The sequence below is a fragment of the Plectropomus leopardus genome, chromosome 24, assembly GCF_008729295.1.
Source record: "Plectropomus leopardus isolate mb chromosome 24, YSFRI_Pleo_2.0, whole genome shotgun sequence".
Taxonomy (NCBI): Eukaryota; Metazoa; Chordata; class Actinopteri; order Perciformes; family Serranidae; genus Plectropomus; species Plectropomus leopardus.
In genome coordinates this window covers 610,582-627,735 of record NC_056486.1, presented here as the reverse complement: position 1 = coordinate 627,735, position 17,154 = coordinate 610,582, and the positions used below count along the sequence as shown (strand labels likewise).

At 37.9% G+C, this 17,154-nt stretch overlaps 1 protein-coding gene across 1 annotated transcript; it reads right to left on the bottom strand.

Annotated features, from left to right (window-relative positions):
* Positions 1–3,383: 3,383 nt before the first annotated feature.
* Positions 3,384–12,664, bottom strand: si:ch211-113j14.1 (sterol 26-hydroxylase, mitochondrial). The gene is made up of 9 exons (XM_042513294.1): positions 11,961–12,664; positions 10,712–10,902; positions 9,964–10,163; positions 9,694–9,891; positions 9,421–9,591; positions 6,191–6,350; positions 5,290–5,371; positions 4,719–4,952; positions 3,384–3,724 (listed from the first exon to the last, which is right to left on the bottom strand). Exons 1-9 carry the CDS (start codon positions 12,333–12,335, stop codon positions 3,608–3,610), a joined length of 1,728 nt encoding a protein of 575 aa, XP_042369228.1. The 5' UTR covers positions 12,336–12,664; the 3' UTR covers positions 3,384–3,607.
* Positions 12,665–17,154: the final 4,490 nt, after the last annotated feature.

Here is a 17,154-nt window from a genome sequence, read left to right as displayed (position 1 = left end):
ATTTAAAAAAACACGATATATTTTCACATATATTATAGCCCATTTTGCATGTATGCAGGAGTGGATTTAAAGTTCTTTATTATTTCTCACCCTATGATCCGTCTTCCAGTTTTTGTTTTCATCCTTAAATGACTGAGAGGAACTTGCATGAACTGATTTTTACCCTGTAAATGTACAAATAAAACCTGAACTTGTAATCTGAACTTGTAAGCAACCGCACAACGTCCTTTTTAAACATTTTATTAATAAAATGCATAAACTCAACACAAACAGATGATGCCAGAGGATATGAGCACTAACAGAAATCATACTATTGAAATCTTGGATACATATTCACTTTTTTAGTAGCCTCCTGTTTTTAGAATATTGATGTATTAAGTTAATTTTCAAATATTAAAAAAATAATTTTTATGATTGAAAAAAAAATTATGAGTAATGAGAAATTGATGGTATATTATTGATGTGCTTTGGAGGAAGAGAAAGATTTTTGTTTTTTGTTTTTTTAAAAACCTAATCGAACATTTTCACTTTTTCATACTGGACGAAAAAAGAACAGGCATCTTGCCCAAATATAGCCTACATAACTATAAAAAAACTGCAAAAATATTCTGTAATGAGTTGAAAAAATAAACCTTCCGCAATAATGTCCTTATTATATTTTTGCAGAACCAGAGATCACTTCTCCTGCGTTATTTTTAATAAGATATTTTGATGGTAGGCACCAGTCCAGCTCTGACGCAAGGTTACTCCAGTGAGAGAGAAAATGTGGAACAGAAACTGTTTCTTTTTTAAATAGGTTAAAGCAGCTAGCAGCACAGTTATTATTGATTTTTTTTTTCAGAGGAGATAAAGATCAGACCAGCAGCAGTAACAACAGGATCCACAGGTAGTACCTCCCGTTCAGGTGCTTCTGAGTGTTTCAGACGAAATACAGGACCAGAGGGGACTGCATCAGAAAACTCAAGCACGCTCCTTTAGTGATATAGGAATACCAGACTTAAGGCCATAATATAACATTAGGCACCGCTCAAATTAAATATATTTGCGTGTGTGTGTGTGTGTGTGTGTGTGCGAAGGGAAAAATTCTGTTAAAATAATGAAAATTATATTTATGACTAAAAGATGTAGAAATGAGAATTTTACATTTTTAACCCTTTTTAAAGTTAAGTAAATGTGCTCGATTTCTTTTTTAAAAAAATCAAAATTACCCCAAAATAGCACAAAATTAGGCAAATAAAAAGTACAAAAACTTCAATACAGTGGCTCATGCACATCTTCAAAAAAAAAACTTGTGGACAGGTGCGTAGGAGGAAAACGTGACAAACTTTTGTGAATTTTTTTTTCATGTTGCTTTTTGCCTTTTTTCACCATGTCTTCAAAAGAAACCAATTTGCTTAGGGTTCAAAGGTTCAAACAACTGAACATGTGAAAGGTGTATGAACGCGGCACAATGAAACTGATGTGGATTTAACATTTTAGCTATATAAAAAAAGAAATTTACGGCAATAGTTTTGTATAAATGCTCACTGGACATCGAGACATGGCATAAAGATGCAATAAATAAAAGTAATTCAGGCCAGAAAAACAATAATTTTTAAAAACTATCTGCATTTCCCTTCATGGTTGATTTATCATAAATACACCCTTAAAATAATATTTTAATCCCATATTAAAACTTTGCATCACTGAAAATGCTGATGATTTCATTTTACATAACTGAAGCATGTAACCAGAGACAGATGAGGCAAAAATACACTAAAAATATACATTTTTATTTGTGCAAAAGCATCTCAAGCAGAGTATCAGAGAAAACATCAATATGGTATTATAGCTGCAAGCAGCGATGAACGGGCCCTCGCACCCCCACGTATGTCCGGGTACTGGTGGGACTCCAGCTAACGAGGTTGTTTATGTCTATGAAAGTCGGATGATATACCCACAGAGTTTGGACCCTGGAGTGAGCTATTTCACATGGTGCAGTACTTCCAGTGGCCACTAGGTGGCAGCAGAGGAGACACAAATTCCACGTCATCTTTGTGTACATCATTTGTTGTACAAACCATGTAAATATCACGTAAATCCAACGATAACAGTCCCTCAAGGCTTACTTCCTGTTGCCAGTAGGTGGTGCTATCATGACTAGTGAATATCGTCATACAGATGTGTTCAGGGCAGGACTCTCATCAAATCTATGAAGTTTCAGGCAGATCGGACAATGTGCACCAAAGTTACAACAATTTCCTGTTTTATGATATGATATGATATGTACGCCACAAAACAGGGAAAGCGTATAAGTTTTGCACGGGCCTGTGATAACTTTTCATCACCAAGAGGTTGAGAATGGACACACCAATCCTGAAGTCGATCAGATTAATCCTGTAGGGCAAGATGGCAAAAGTACGAGGCCCGAAATCACCAAAAATCAGCACAAAATCCAAAATGGCCAACTTCCTGTTGGGTTTGGGGGGTGGGTCCAACAGGCTTTTTTGTGCATCTGGGCATGATACAAACGTGGCAAATTACGTACTTGTAGATGAAACCAGTTACAGGGGCTACACGTTAGAGGGCGCTGTGGAGCCATTTTGCTACGCCTGTTTCCGAAACCACCACAATAAGAACTTTTCCGCCAAGCCGGACAAACATACCAGAATTCATGAGTTTTTGAACATGTTTAGACCTCCAAAAATGCAATTCATTGGAGAGAAAAATAATAATAATTCCTTGCATACCAAGAGGGTTCTCGCAGCGTTCGGTGCTCGGGCCCTAAATATTATTTTACCGTTGCAAACAGTCTGGCCAAACAGAGCACGTTTTACTGCAGGTGCAGTTCTCTCCGTTCATCTCCTCTTGTGTTTTAGTTACCACTAATCGCCCTGCTGCATGGAGAGTCTCATAGGTCCTCGTTACATTACTGTTTCTTGTAAAAGATTGTGCAAAGATAAGCTGTTAAAGCTGTTTTATATATAAAATGAAACAAGTTTAACCCAAAAACCTCCATTACTTCCCCACCATCTGTTTTCCCTCCCTCAGTTCTATTTTTCTTCATTCCCTTACGTCACAACAGCCTGTGTCTACGTTAAAAAAAAGGAACTCAGTCATCAAATAATGAAGAATAGCTTCACAATGTAAACCTTTGAAACAAGAGCAAATTGGTGTGATTTCTTTCAAAAACATGGGAAAAAGTCGTCCAGCTCTTCTGTTATAAATGTTTCGAAATTTTTAAGGAATTAGCAATTTTTTTAAATTTTGTTACAAAATTACTGCTAGATTTAAGCTATTTCTTCATGTCTTTTTTCCCTTTAATTATTGTTTTTTTGTTTTGTTTTTTTTAACAAATTTCAGGTAATTTTCTTTTAATTACTGCTAATTTGGGGGTAATTTCTTCTTTCATTGCCTTATTCCTATGTTTTTGAAAGAAATCAGGCATCATAGGATTCGCATCAAATTTCTGCTGTAAAAGTTTGTGCACACATTTGCAGCTCTAGTTAAATATGTCACAAATACTGTGCACTACGCTGTATTCAAAGGGCCAAGAGTTGGACCTGCATTGTGCAAAATAATTTGTTTGAGGCGTTTTTGTAATAAACACCTGTGCTGCTGACGCTCGTCAGGCTCTCGGCAGGAAGCGCAGGTTGATGGCCTTTGCAGGTATGAGCAGGGTTCGAGTTTTCGGCTCCACCGCTGGTGCGCCGTGTTCAGGCTTGATCTCAAAGTGCTGCACGAGCTGCAAGATCACAGGAACTAATAAATATGCTGCTCAAACAACAACGGAGTCAATATCAGCATTTCAATTGTTAAAGAAAGAAACATTATTCATTGAGATACTTGATGAATGTTCATGTTCTTGTTCCAAATCAAAAATATTTGGTTTATTACATCCTTCAATGAGGTTGTTTCAGCGGTGGAAATTAACTTTTTAGCCCACCTGCCACTGTGGCCCGTGGATTCCAAAATCAGCCACTCAAAAGATTATCATTGGCTTTTTTGGCTGGTAAGGAAACCAAATCTAGCAGCCTCTTGCATATGTTATGAGCATTTGGCTGGTTGCTGGTGCTAATTTCTAACCCTGGCTTGTTGTTAGTAGGTTTTAGCGAAATGTCTCAAAAACTTCAATAAAATTCAATTGAACTAATCAATTGTTTTTGATTTGTTAGGTTATGGCCACAGCGGGTTTTTTGAGGCCATGGTGACATTGTGCCAAACTTGAAGAATTTCCCTCGATGTATTCTTCAGAAACCCCATTCACAAAATCAGATGAACAAGGTAGCAGTGGCCTTGACCTTTGACTCTGGACCACTAAATTTCAACCAGTTCATTGTTGATTTAGAGATGGTGTTTGTGCCAAAGTTGAGGAAATTTCTTCGAGGCCTTCTTGAGGTATCGCATTACAAGAATGAGACGGACAAGGTCGCAGTTAACTTTACTTTTAAGTACTAAAATCTAATCAGTAAATTGTTGAATCCAAGTGGACGTTTGTGCCAAACTTGAAAAAAAAATCCCTTAATGTGATTTTTAGATAATATGTTCACAAAAATTAGACCAGTAAAATCACAGTGATCTTTGACCACCAAAATCAAATCAGAAATACCCTCATGGTGTTTTTGCATTTACAAGACAGGAGTGAACGGACAACCCAAAGACATAATGCCGGTAAAAAAAGCAAAGGAAAACAGTCTTCCTCTCTGTCCATGACAACGACACTGTTGTGCCTCACTCACCCTGGACAGAGCAAAGTGCATCTCCATCTCCGCCACCCTCTTCCCCACACAGGCTCGCACCCCGACACCGAAGGGGATGTAGCTGTACGGGTGATGCTGGTAGGAGCGGGACGTAGCCTTGCCTTTGGTGTTGGGCGAGTTGTCACGGAGCCATCGCTCCGGGATGAAGTGCTCTGCGTCGACAAACTCTGATTCATCGTGACTGGCTGAATAATGGCACAGGTGGAACTGAGTCTGAAAAGAAAAGAAGGTTCAATTTGACCAAAGTGAAACAACACGCTATCTTTAAAGGGTAACTCTGGCATTTTTAAACCTGGACCCTATTCCAAATTTTTGCCACATTTGTGCCAAAGTTTAAGGATTTCCCTCAAGGTGTTCCTGCGATATCTCGTTCAGAAGAATGGGACGTACAAACGAGCTTCGGCCATCGCCAGAGGCATAAAATTGTTGTTGACGTCAGTCTCTTAGACACATACACAATGCAGAAATAGGGTCCAGGCTGAAAAATGCCAAAGTTACTCTTTAAAGGAGTAACTGAAGTTACGTGTTGCCTCAGGTTCTGCTTTCCTACCCTCTTTGGAAACCAGTAGTTCCCCACAACCACCTCATTTTCCGAAATAAAGCGTCCGTTTCCAGGAACCACAGGATAAAGGCTGAAGGGGAGAGACACAGACGACAATCAGAGAAAAACATGACCTGGAGTGTGTGTTGTTTTTTTTTTCTTTTTATTTAATCTTTCCATCGCGCAGGTTTTACAGATGACAGATAATAAATGTAAGTAAACAAAACTGTGGAGATAGATTTGTCTCATTATTACTGATCAAAAAATCGACAGTCAGAGTGTTTATGTGTAATCTTAAAATATAAAAGAATTTCCACATTTTTTAAACATATATATATATATATATGTGTGTGTGTGTGTGTGTGTATGTATTATATATTTTAAATGACAATAAATAGCAGAGTAAAACATGCCCCCCGGACCTGCGGGTCGGTAAGTTTGGGGTTTAGAAGACATGTTTTTGTTGGTGATTTTTTTTTCCCTACAGGGGTCCAGGCGAAGCCCCCATGTCCTCAAATCCTAAAAACGCCCCTGCTGTGTGGTCAAACGTGTACGGACACTTGATAGCTGTCCTAAATGGAGGGTTATTTTTAACTTTGGGCTGCAGTTCCAATGACAGGAAATCTCTGGGAAAAGCCTCCGGTGTCAACATACTTTTGGCAATGTATAAACTTATTTGGACGATGTGGATATTGATTTGTTCTGGGACTCTCTTTAGAAAAAAAAAAGATCTAAAGAAGTTTTTTTCTGGTTAAATAAAGTTTAAAAAAATGGATTTGTACTCTTGCATCATGTGACATTGAGAGAGCTTTTGATCCAGCGTCACTTTGACACTGACTGAACACGCGTAGGTCTCGCTGCCTGTAGATTAATTGTAATGTGAATGTGAACGTAGCAGCCGTCAGCTCACCGTAACGTCTCCTTGATGACGGCCTTCAGGTAGGGCATTCTGTTCAGGTCCTCTGTGGTCGGCTCCCGTCTGTCAGGACACACAGAGCTCACCTCTCTGTACAGTCCATCCTGAGCCCCGCTGTCCCTCGCCAAGTGGTACAGCGCCCACGACAAGGTGTGTTGGAGGTCTGAGATCAGGCAGGAGGAACAAAGAGAGATCGTGAAGGTATGAAGGTATGAACAACATGTCATGAGAAAATTTGTTGAGATATTTCAACAATGTGTAATCTTCTGCTGCCAGGAGACTCGAAAAAAATGAAACACCGTTCAGGAGCTGACTTATCTGCACAGATCTCTTCTTCTTCCTTCCTCTTCCTGCACAGTCTTTGTTTTTAATAAGTCCTTTACTGCTTGTTTTTTTTATTTTAATGGCATAAGAATTAATACATTTGTCACAGTCAGAGAGCATTGGTGGAAGGGGTTAGGAAAAGTAGGTACAGAGATGTACCTACCCAGAAATGTTTAATGATCCAAAAAATGTGTATTTATTAACAGAGAGGTCAGTAATGAAGTAAGTAGGTAAAAAGCTAATAAAATGACTTTACAGAAATGTTCAAGTCTGGACTTTCTAGTGCAAAAGTCATCATTCACAAAAACAGGTTATTTTAGTTTCAGCAGTTTAAAACTTGGATGGGCAGCATGTCGAAAATGCAACGGTCAAGATGAAGGTCACTATGGCCTTAACTTCTGACCATCAAACTCGAATCACTTTATCACTGAGTCCAAGTAGACGCTTGTGCCAAATTCGAGAAATTGCCTCAAGGCGTTCGAGAGATATCCATGTTGCTGGCACAGTATTTGGTTTCTAATCAAAGCCAGGTCGACACTGTCACCGTCACATCTCCAGATCTTCAGATGTGACCTACAGCTCTCAGCTGATCTGACGGCAGCACGCCACAACATATCCTGAGAATGCAGCCTGACGAGCTGTGCCCCTGCTTGAAACAGCAAAACAAATATGTGAGTCTGTTGTGCAAGTTTTACTTCCTTCCAGGGGAAGTGAACTTATCTGACTGTGAGCGGCAGCACGTAGCTCCGGGGAGTTGAGTCACAGAATAAATCAACTGTTCGCGGACAAAGAAATATTCTAATCGTTTCTTAATCTCTCAGCAGTCAATTCACGCAGCTGCTGCAAGGAAACATTTTTTTATGAGCACATGAAAAGAACAAATCAGTTGCAAATGCGTAATGAAAGTGTAGATAAAGTGATAAAGTGAAGTAACACACAGCCGAGTCACAGATTTGGCAGCCTTTCCTGTCCGCCTCAGCCAAGCCTTTCCTCCAACAGGTACGTGAAACAAAGCTGCAACAACTGGTTAACTGGGTTAAGTGGTGGAAGGAGAAATACTGCACTTGCCACTGCGCTACATTTGTCTGACAACTATGCAGATTAATTGGCAGACGGGCCTTTCTCAATAATGAGTACTTTAACCCTTTGAAACCTGAGAAAATTGGTTTGATTTCTTTCAAAAACACAGGGAGGGGGCAAGAAGAAAAAGAAAGAAAGGAAAGAAATATTCAATAGATTGAGGGAAAAACAAACACACTAGCAAATGACCAAAAACGGCTGACATTTAAAAATATAATGTGTATATTTATATGTTATATGTATTTAATCTATATACTTAGATTTTTCTGTAACATAAATCTAAAATAATATAATTATTGTATCGTAGGTAATTTTCTTATCACATTTTACAAATTTCTTGCAATTTAGGGGACATTAATTTTTCTGGAAGAGACTTTTGAGTGAGTGCTTAATGCATTAAAATAAAATGAGACAACAAATTTTAAAAGCTAAAATGGAGAAATTTATCTGAGCATGTTTTTAGGCTACCAGGTGCCATAAATCATGAGATACGCTGTTGTGTGCCACCCTGTAATATTACAGATATTATAAATATTTTTGTCACTTATAAATATTGAATGTGCCACAATGGTCCAGAATTAGCCATCATCTTTTACACTGCCTCTTCTGGACTGAAATTTCACACCGTTATTCTGTCGTACTGTTCTGTATAAAAGATATAATGTAATAATAGTGGGAAGGATCCAGAATTGGCTCGCCTTTAAGCCAGCATCGGAGGTATTAACAGCACCGAAATTATGTCTGCATACCTCTAATTCACCAAAATGTTTTAGACTTTTTAGACAGTGGAAAACTCGCTAAAAACATGTGACAGATTTCTTTCCCTTTAGCAGTGGACCAGCAGCCTGTCTGCAGCCAGACGACTGCAATTTACAATCTACAGTTATGATTCAGTGAAATAATGACTGAACCGATTAACGGATTTAACCAAACGCGGCTGTCACTGGACTGAGGTAGGGGCTCCTGGTGTGTTTAAATGTGCCTAAAGTGTCTAAAAGTGTCTAAATTATTTTACTTGGCGACATATTTTCTTGAGAGAATCACAGCAGAGAACAACAAGTTATAAAAGTAACACTGAAGGTAGTTTTAGGTGGTTTCTTGATAAAAATGTCTCAATGACCTAACTTGTGGACGACCTGTTTTACCCCCCGAACCACAGCCTTTATGTAAACACCATGTGTACTATATTTAAACAGCCTCAACTCACCAGATTTTTCTGTAAAAGAGATTAAAGTCCAGTTTTAATCACTGACTCTGTGAGAAAACATGAGTTTTAAATTCCTGACGGACACGTTGCAGATTTAAAAAGAACTAAAGCTGAAAAAAGTTACTTTTCTACCTTTTAACAGTAAGATCAACAAGTCAGAGTTTACAGTGAACCTGGGTACTAGTTCTAGTTGTCTAAATTTAAATTTAGCATAGAAGATCAATGTAATCAGTACAATTGTAAGATTAGCGTCACCAATTCAGCATCTGAATTGTGTGTAACCTTTGACCTTCGTTTGTGCCAAATTAAAAAAAATCCCTTAAGGTGAGATATGTTCATGAGAATAAGATGGACAGAAGATCACAGTGACCTTGACCTATAACCACCAAATTCTCATAATTTTATCGTTAAGTCTAAGTGGACATTAGTGCCAAATTTGATGAAATTCCCTCAAGGTGGTCTTAAGATAAAGGGATCATGAGAATGGGATGGAATTACGAACGGACCTGAAAACAAAGTGCATACTTTAACATACTGATTTCCCTGACAGCTGCAACAGTCTGCACAGAGACCAGAAAGAAGAAACCTGTATGAACTGGTCCCACCAGCCCTCTTCTCACCGTGTCGACCCCTCCCAGCAGCAGCTCAGTGATGCTGATGTAGACCTCGGCTCTGCTCAGCTTGTCAGAGGACAGCAGGTAGGTCAGGTACATGCCCTCTGCCAGCTCGCCTCTGGACATCTGTGCTTCAATTTCAGCAACCCTCCTGTTGATGAGGGTCTGAGCTGCCGTACGAAAAACACAAAAACCAAACAGTTCAATGAATCCAACACTGGAACCAAAATTGCACATTTTTTTTCCTTTTTGTTGTTTCTTTTTATGCATACCTACGTCATAAAGGTCGTCCCAGGCCTGGACGAAGCGTTTCCAGAAGGGGACGATGCTGCGGCTCCAGCGGGGGAAGAGGACCACAGTCTCGGACAGCGTCAGCATGTCATTGACCGCCTTGATGAAACGCAGAGTTTCATGGGGAATCTCCTCCTGCAGACAGCCCAACCGGGTCTCAAATAAGATGGAGGAGATACCTGCAGGAGGTAAGAAGAATCAATCAGCGTGCCCCAGACCTCGACCTCTGGTACTTCTGAAGCAATTCCCACCTTCAAAGCCGAACTTATAGAGCTCAGAGGCAATATCTGAAACAGTGGCCTTATCCTGGCTGCGACTTCGGAGGAGCTCCATGCGTTGCAGCAGATCTCCAACCACTTGGTGGATAATGGGGGCATAGGCCGACACCTCCCGCAGCTTCAGCATCTTGGGGTTCAGGGCACTGCGGATTCGGTACCACTCTGGTCCCGTGCTGTCATGTGAAAAAGCTTTCTCATAATACAAACTCAAGGGGACCATGATGGAGCCCTGAGGAGCTCCTTCACAGTGAAGCCAAACTTTAAACACATTCTTTAAGGCACGCAGCCCCATACACGTCTCTAGGATGTCAGGACTTTTCTAGGATTTTGGGACATTTCTCACATTTTAGGACGTTTCTAGGATTCTAGGATGTTTACAGGATTTTTTGGATGTTTACGGGATTTTAAGATGATTTAAAGACTTAAGGACGTTTCTAGGATTTTAGGATGTTTGCAGAATTTGATACATTTCTATGACTTTTGGATATATCTAGAATTTTAGGACATTTCTGGGATTTTAAATGTTTTTCAGAAAAATCTTTGACTTTTGGCTGTTTATAGGATTTCAAGACGTTTGTTACAGGGGATTTAACCCAATCCTCTGTGTAAAAAGTTCTACTCATGACTATTGACTATACTAGCTGTTGTTTTTGGTCGTGATTAGTGACATTTTTTCTTTCAGACTGAAGTAAGATTCATAGTTTTTTTTGTCTTGACTCACTCCACATGCAGACCGTAGGCGTGTCCTCTCAGGTCCCTGTACTCCTTCCAGTGAGGCAGCTCAGCTCGGTACGGGTAACGCCCCTCCTGTCGGATCACCTGGGCTATGAGCTCCGGAGTCGCCACATTGACAATATCATACGGGCCAAACCTGGAGCGCCAGAGGGGCCCGTAAAGTTTCCTCTGTACATCCTGGAAAATAATGCAAGTGTGTAAAATTACAAAGAAATTACTCTGAAAGACACAAAATGATTTCAGAGAGTCATCAAATGAGGAAAAATGACACAAAAATATAACTTAAAAAATTCAACACAAAATAACTTAAAAGACATAAAACAATTTAAAAAATACAAAAATGATTAGACACAGACAATGACTAACAAAAGCATACAGAAATCTTACAAAGTCGCTACAGAGATACAAAATAATGTAAGAAAAAAACAACCCAAATGACAACAGAGACACAAAACAACTACAATGAGACACAAAGTGACTAAAAAGCAACACAAAAAGGCCAAACAGACATAAAGCTTACTACAAGAGATCTCAAAGAGACAGAAAAACTGCAAAGACACAAATAATCTCAGAAAAAACAACACAAAATGACTACAAAGACACATGAAAAGAGAGACACAAACATAAATGTATTTAAACACAACCAAAAAAAGATCTCAAAGAGCCATAAAATGACTACAAAGACACATCATCAAAGAAAAAAAGACAACAAACTCATAACTACAAAGACACAAAACTAAGTAAAGAATATCTCAATGAAACAAAAAATGATGAAAAAGACTCAAAATTTTTGAAAACAAACAATAAAAACAACAATAAAATGGCCACAAAGAGAGTCAAGTAAGAGAAACAAACTGACCAAAAAGACACCAAAATACACCAAAAAAAAAGGTGTGGAGGTGAGAGGTGGTGGGGCCTTTTGCGGATATGTGCCCATTGCCCATGATCAAGATGTGATTACGGCCCTGTACTGAGCTGCTGCTACTACTACACAGAGAGAAAAGAGCCTAAATCATTGAATTAAGAGTACAATTATGCAGTAAAAACTCAAATCTAGCTCTCTAATCTCTATAAGAAACACAACAAACTCCAAATTTACAGAGGCTGTTTTAGACGACACGCATTTTCTCTAAAACTTCCAACAAAACAAGCTGCTGAGATTCAAAGCTTTGCGTGTTTTTCCTGTTTGATGAAGTAGGTGTGAGACTGCTGTCAGCAGCTAGAAATCTCTGTACCTGCAGTAAGTGGCTCCTGTCTGCATATCCTTTGATAAATAACCAGTACAGAGTGGTGGATAAACTGGGTCCGGGGAGGTCATCGATGCTCTTCAGCTTCCCCGCCTCGGTGGACGTCGACTGGAGGTTCAGGTGTCTCCTGGCTGCAGAGGCCGAGTGTTGGAGCTCCGGACCGGCCCGAGCGGCCGGCAGTGTCCGGGCGCAGAGCGCAGAGAGCCGCAGAGCCCGGGCTGCAGCCGCCGAGGTGATCATGGTGGAAGTTGTGTCGAAACTTGTTTGCAGCGTTGTGTGTGACTCTAACTGCAAAAATGTGGCTGTACACCCTCCTGCAGGACGTTTTCGGTACTCTGAGGTCAATGGAGCAGTCATTGTCATGTATTATGTGGATTTATGGCCCAAAGAAAATGTTAACTTTCCTGCAGACACGCTTTTATTATCCATCAATGTTCCCACAGTGTCTCTGAAACAAAAATCTAACACGATGCTAAATTTTCAGATATAAAATCTCATAACAATGATGTATGAAAAACATAAAACCAGCACAAAAATCCCCAAATCCTTGAAATGTCCTCAAATCCAAGGAACTCCATGAAACGTGTCTGGGGCTGTATTAACAATAAACCAAAGCATTAGCACTGCATGCAACACGCAAAAAGCTCAGCTGACAGGGGGCTTTTCTGTCATTTACTCATTATTTTTAATAATATTGGGCTACATAATAATAATAATAATAATAATAATGCACAAAATGACTGCCAAAATGTCTTCCAAGTTTAAAAAACTACAAAATTACCTAAAAACACAAAACAAACAAAGAGAGACACAAAATGACCCAAAAAGACCTTACAATATTGTCTAAAATTAAAAAAAAAAAAAAATTAAAAACACACAAATTATTACAAAGAGACACAGAACAACCAATAAGAGAGAATTATTACAAAGACAGAAAATGAGTACAAAGAAACACAAAACGACCGAAATAGACGATCCAGTATTTTGCAGAGACACAAAATGAGCAAGACAGACACAAAATTATTTAAAAGAGACTCAAAAATACAAAATAACCCACTCAATATTATTCCAAAGACAAAAAATGATCCCAAAAACTCTAACAATGACTGCACATAGACACAGTATGACCTGCAAAACCACATTATTACCTATTATTATTAAAATGACCACTCAGTACTCTTTTGCACTCCCTCAACATTCTATTTATTCTATTTTTAAATTTATGTTTATTTCTATCTTCTATTATTCTTCTTATTTTTCTGTGTATGTCTCTGTATGTCTTACGTGCCAAGCTGCTGTGACAACTAAATTTCCCTCCGGGGATCAATAAAGTCGTCTAAGTCTAAGTCTAAGTCTAAGATACAATATTATAAAAAAACAGATTAGACACATAACATCTACAAAGACACAAACGTATCAATAAAACAAACAACAAAAAGTTTAAAAATCATTTCAGAGACACAAAATGACAAAAAAAATTTTTTTAAAACAAAACAGTTTACCTGAAAGAGACACGCCTAACATCTACACGCACACCAAATACTCTAAAAAAAGCACAAAATTACCTCAAAAATATAAAACAACCAAAGAAGACACAGAGCTTAACAACTATAATAAACACACACACACACACACAAACTGTGTGTATGTATCATTAAGCACAAATGACCTCAAAGAGACACAAAACAACAAAAATACAATAAACATTTTAATGCAAAGTAGTTTTGGCAGAAATAAACCAGCTCGCTGCAGCCTCAGAAAGCTCATCATATACACGATGTAATGTAATATAATCTGAGGCTGCAGCCTCTAAACAGCATCATGTTCAGAAAATGTGTTTTTGCGGCCTCTGCAGCCTCAGCAGTTGTACATTATCAACATGATGCAGCAGCTTCCGGTTGATTAAAGCGTGTTTCCGCCCTCTGGCGGCCGCAGTCAGAAACTACAACCAGCATGAATGTCAGCACTTCCGGTTTGATCCTTCACATGATTTATTATTGTTGTTATTTCTGCCAGATATAAGCATGGACTGTTATTCTTTTTAGAAAATAACGGAACACTGTCTGCTATCTAGTAAGTATTTGATTCCAAATAAAATCAATGACTTTTTGTTTAAAATTGTACTCTAGTTTGCAAAAGTACTTGTAAAAGGTGTCATACTGATAAGAATTGATATATTACTCATTAAAAATATTAATTTCTCATTTAACGAAAAGTATAAAATTAGCTTGATTGTTATTTTAAAAATAATAATATTTTATCTATACAAGTTTTTGGCTTCAGACACTACCCTCCATTTACATTTTTAAAGTAACTGGTTTTGAAACTTAATTATAATAGTTCCCCTAGATTCTGAAAAGATATGGTATGGTAGCGCATGATCATATAACAAACAATATAATTTAAAGTGACTAATATATGAGACTACTACTACTGTTACTATTAGTATTAGTAATAGTAGTTATAGTAGTAGTTATATATTAGTCACTTTAAATTATATTGTTTGTTATATGATCATGCTCTACCATACCATATCTTTTCAGAATCTAGGGGAACTATTATAATTAAATATTTGAAATTATGTTACAGAACAGTTTTATAATTGTTAAATCTTTTTTTTTCTAAGTCATTTGCTTGATTTTGTTTTGTTCGTTTTTTAATTGCTCTTTTTCTTTTATTAAAAGTAATTTTCTTGGTTTTTTTCCACAAATTTCATGATTATTTTTGGGTCATTTTTTCTAATGTTCCTCAGGTTTCCAGGTTCAGCTTCAAACATGAGAACTGCAGTGAGTTTTCTAGGGACAAAATAAGCTCTAAAATTATAATTTTTATGTCACACAAAATTTAAATTAAATTTTAAATGAATGAAATCTTTGCATGAAACAAAAACACAGTGACAAAAAAGTGAAATAAATATCTTTTATTGTTTTTCATCGTCATAATTGTCGTAATTATGAACACAGCTGTCGCAATAGTCCAGAAATTTTGCCAAAAAACAGCAACCATTCGACGGCACCGCTGCGTCTCTCAGGACCCAACCATGCATAAAATCTCCCATTTAAAAAAAAGTAAAATAAAAAATATATATTAAAAAATTATGCGTACCACTGATATACAGATCTGATATAAACAGGCGTATTGGTCACAAACCAATTAGAATTATAAACATGGCTTCTCTTACAATACACACAGAGACCAAACAGGTGGGATATAAGTGGACTTTTCTTTTTTTAAAAAAGGGTACATTTGACTTTTTTTGTTGTTTTTTTACATTTGTACATTTTTTATTTGTAATTATTTTTTTTAATGTTCTCTCCTTGTACAGTCAGAATGCTCAAGGTATTTTGGGCGCAGTGTCCAAAGAGCACAAATTGCAGTAAATGCACGTTTACAAACTCGCTCTCTCTCAAACACACACACACACACACACACACACACACACACACACACAGGAGTGGCAGCAGTGGCTTTACACACTAAAGAGAACTACAGGTGTATCGTGGCGTTTGCAGGTGACAAATACTGGTACCAAGGAGTTCATCCACGGCGGTGAACGAGGCCATCTGACGGTTAAAAAAATGACACTTTACATTCATGTTCTGCGTCTCCACACGCACGCACACACACGCACGCACGCACGCACGCAGGCACGCACACACACGCTTACAATCACACTTGTGTAAAAATAAAAAATAGTCTTTAAATGTGCAAAGAAAAGGTTGCTGAGCGGAGCTGCTGGAGCGGCAGCCGGCGAGGAGTCGTGAGAAAGCATCAGTGGATCAGAGATAGTGCATCATGGGAGTGCGTGTCGAGGTTTAACAGTGCTGGCGGCGTTTCCAGCCATTTACTGCGAGCCGCCTCCGATTCAATTCAACCACTAATGTTTGCAAAAGAATGAAGAGTTTGTCTTTCTGTACCGTTTTGAAAATGCATAAATCGAGTGAAGGAGGAGTTGGTTTTTTTTTTTTCCAGTTTCCACAACCTGCGAGGATCCAGCGGCTGATCGCACAGCCGCAACGCTCACCGCTGAGTTTACCAGTGCCTTTATAACAAAATAATTCAACCATGATAAACGAAAACTTCACTTCTCTGTAACAGCTTGGCGAGAAAGTGTGATTTTTTTTCGATAGATTATCTGTGTTAAGAAATCAGCAGCGTGCATGTTAAATAAAAACTTTTCCACCGATGTAAAAAAATTCGTAAACTCACAAAAATATCTTGCAAACTTAAAACAGATCTGCACGTACGAAAATGATTCCACAAATGAGAAAAATATCTTTGAATACATTAAATCAATTCAAAAATAAATGAACAGCATTTGTGCATATCTTCCTAACTTTAACCATATTTGAACAGGTTTTGTATAATCATTTTTGAGTCATAAAAAGTAAATATTATATTTATAATATTTTTAAATCCAGATTTTATTCATGAATCCTGCTTCTCTGCTTACAGATTTACATTTGTTTTATTTTGTATATTTGCAAATCTGTTTTAAATGTTGTTTTATATCCTTTGATCTCCTCACGCAGACAACAAATAAAATCTCCACTCCTGTTTTTTAAAAAGGCGCCATCAGTCACCTGTCGCTCTTTACTCACATCTAGTGACCGCTTCAGGAAACTACAACAACAAACACTTATTCCACATTAACTATTAAAACTACTATTAAACTATTTCCTGGAATTTACTATTTAATTTGGTTCTGGTTTTGAGAAGAACTGAGATTTCCTTGAAAAAAGTCCCGTGTTTTGATCAAAGTGTGTTATTCACATGAAGAAGGACTGATTCTCACATTCAGCCGAGCTCAGGAATTCAATAACTGCATGAACTGAGAACTCTTTCCCCGATAATTACATCAATCTACGTCGTAAACCGGCTATAAATGTTCACGATATTATAATACAAATACAATTTTACAAAGTACCGAAATCATGCCAAAACATGGCCCCCCAAAGCTGCATTATGTGTCGTACCGTACATTTTTACGTACCGTTAAACACCTGATATCTTAGTCGACGAGCTGATTAAACTTACGAGTCGGTTAAATAACGAAACAAAACTTTTCATTTTGTTTTCATGTCTTTTCTATACATGTGCAAAAAAGAATGAGAAAATGATTTTAGATATTTAACTGCACTAACCCAACAAAAACACTGTTATACTCAGACACGTTTCCTAA

Excerpts from the sequence above, each read along its gene's own strand:
- si:ch211-113j14.1 (XM_042513294.1), bottom strand. The coding sequence starts at position 12,335 with ATGACAATGACTGCTCCATTGACCTCAGAGTACCGAAAACGTCCTGCA. Across the intron at positions 10,164-10,711 it reads GCCTACGGTCTGCATGTGGA|CACGGGACCAGAGTGGTACC; the intron begins GTGAGTCAAGAC and ends TTCACATGACAG. Across the intron at positions 9,892-9,963 it reads CTATAAGTTCGGCTTTGAAG|GTATCTCCTCCATCTTATTT; the intron begins GTGGGAATTGCT and ends TACCTCCTGCAG.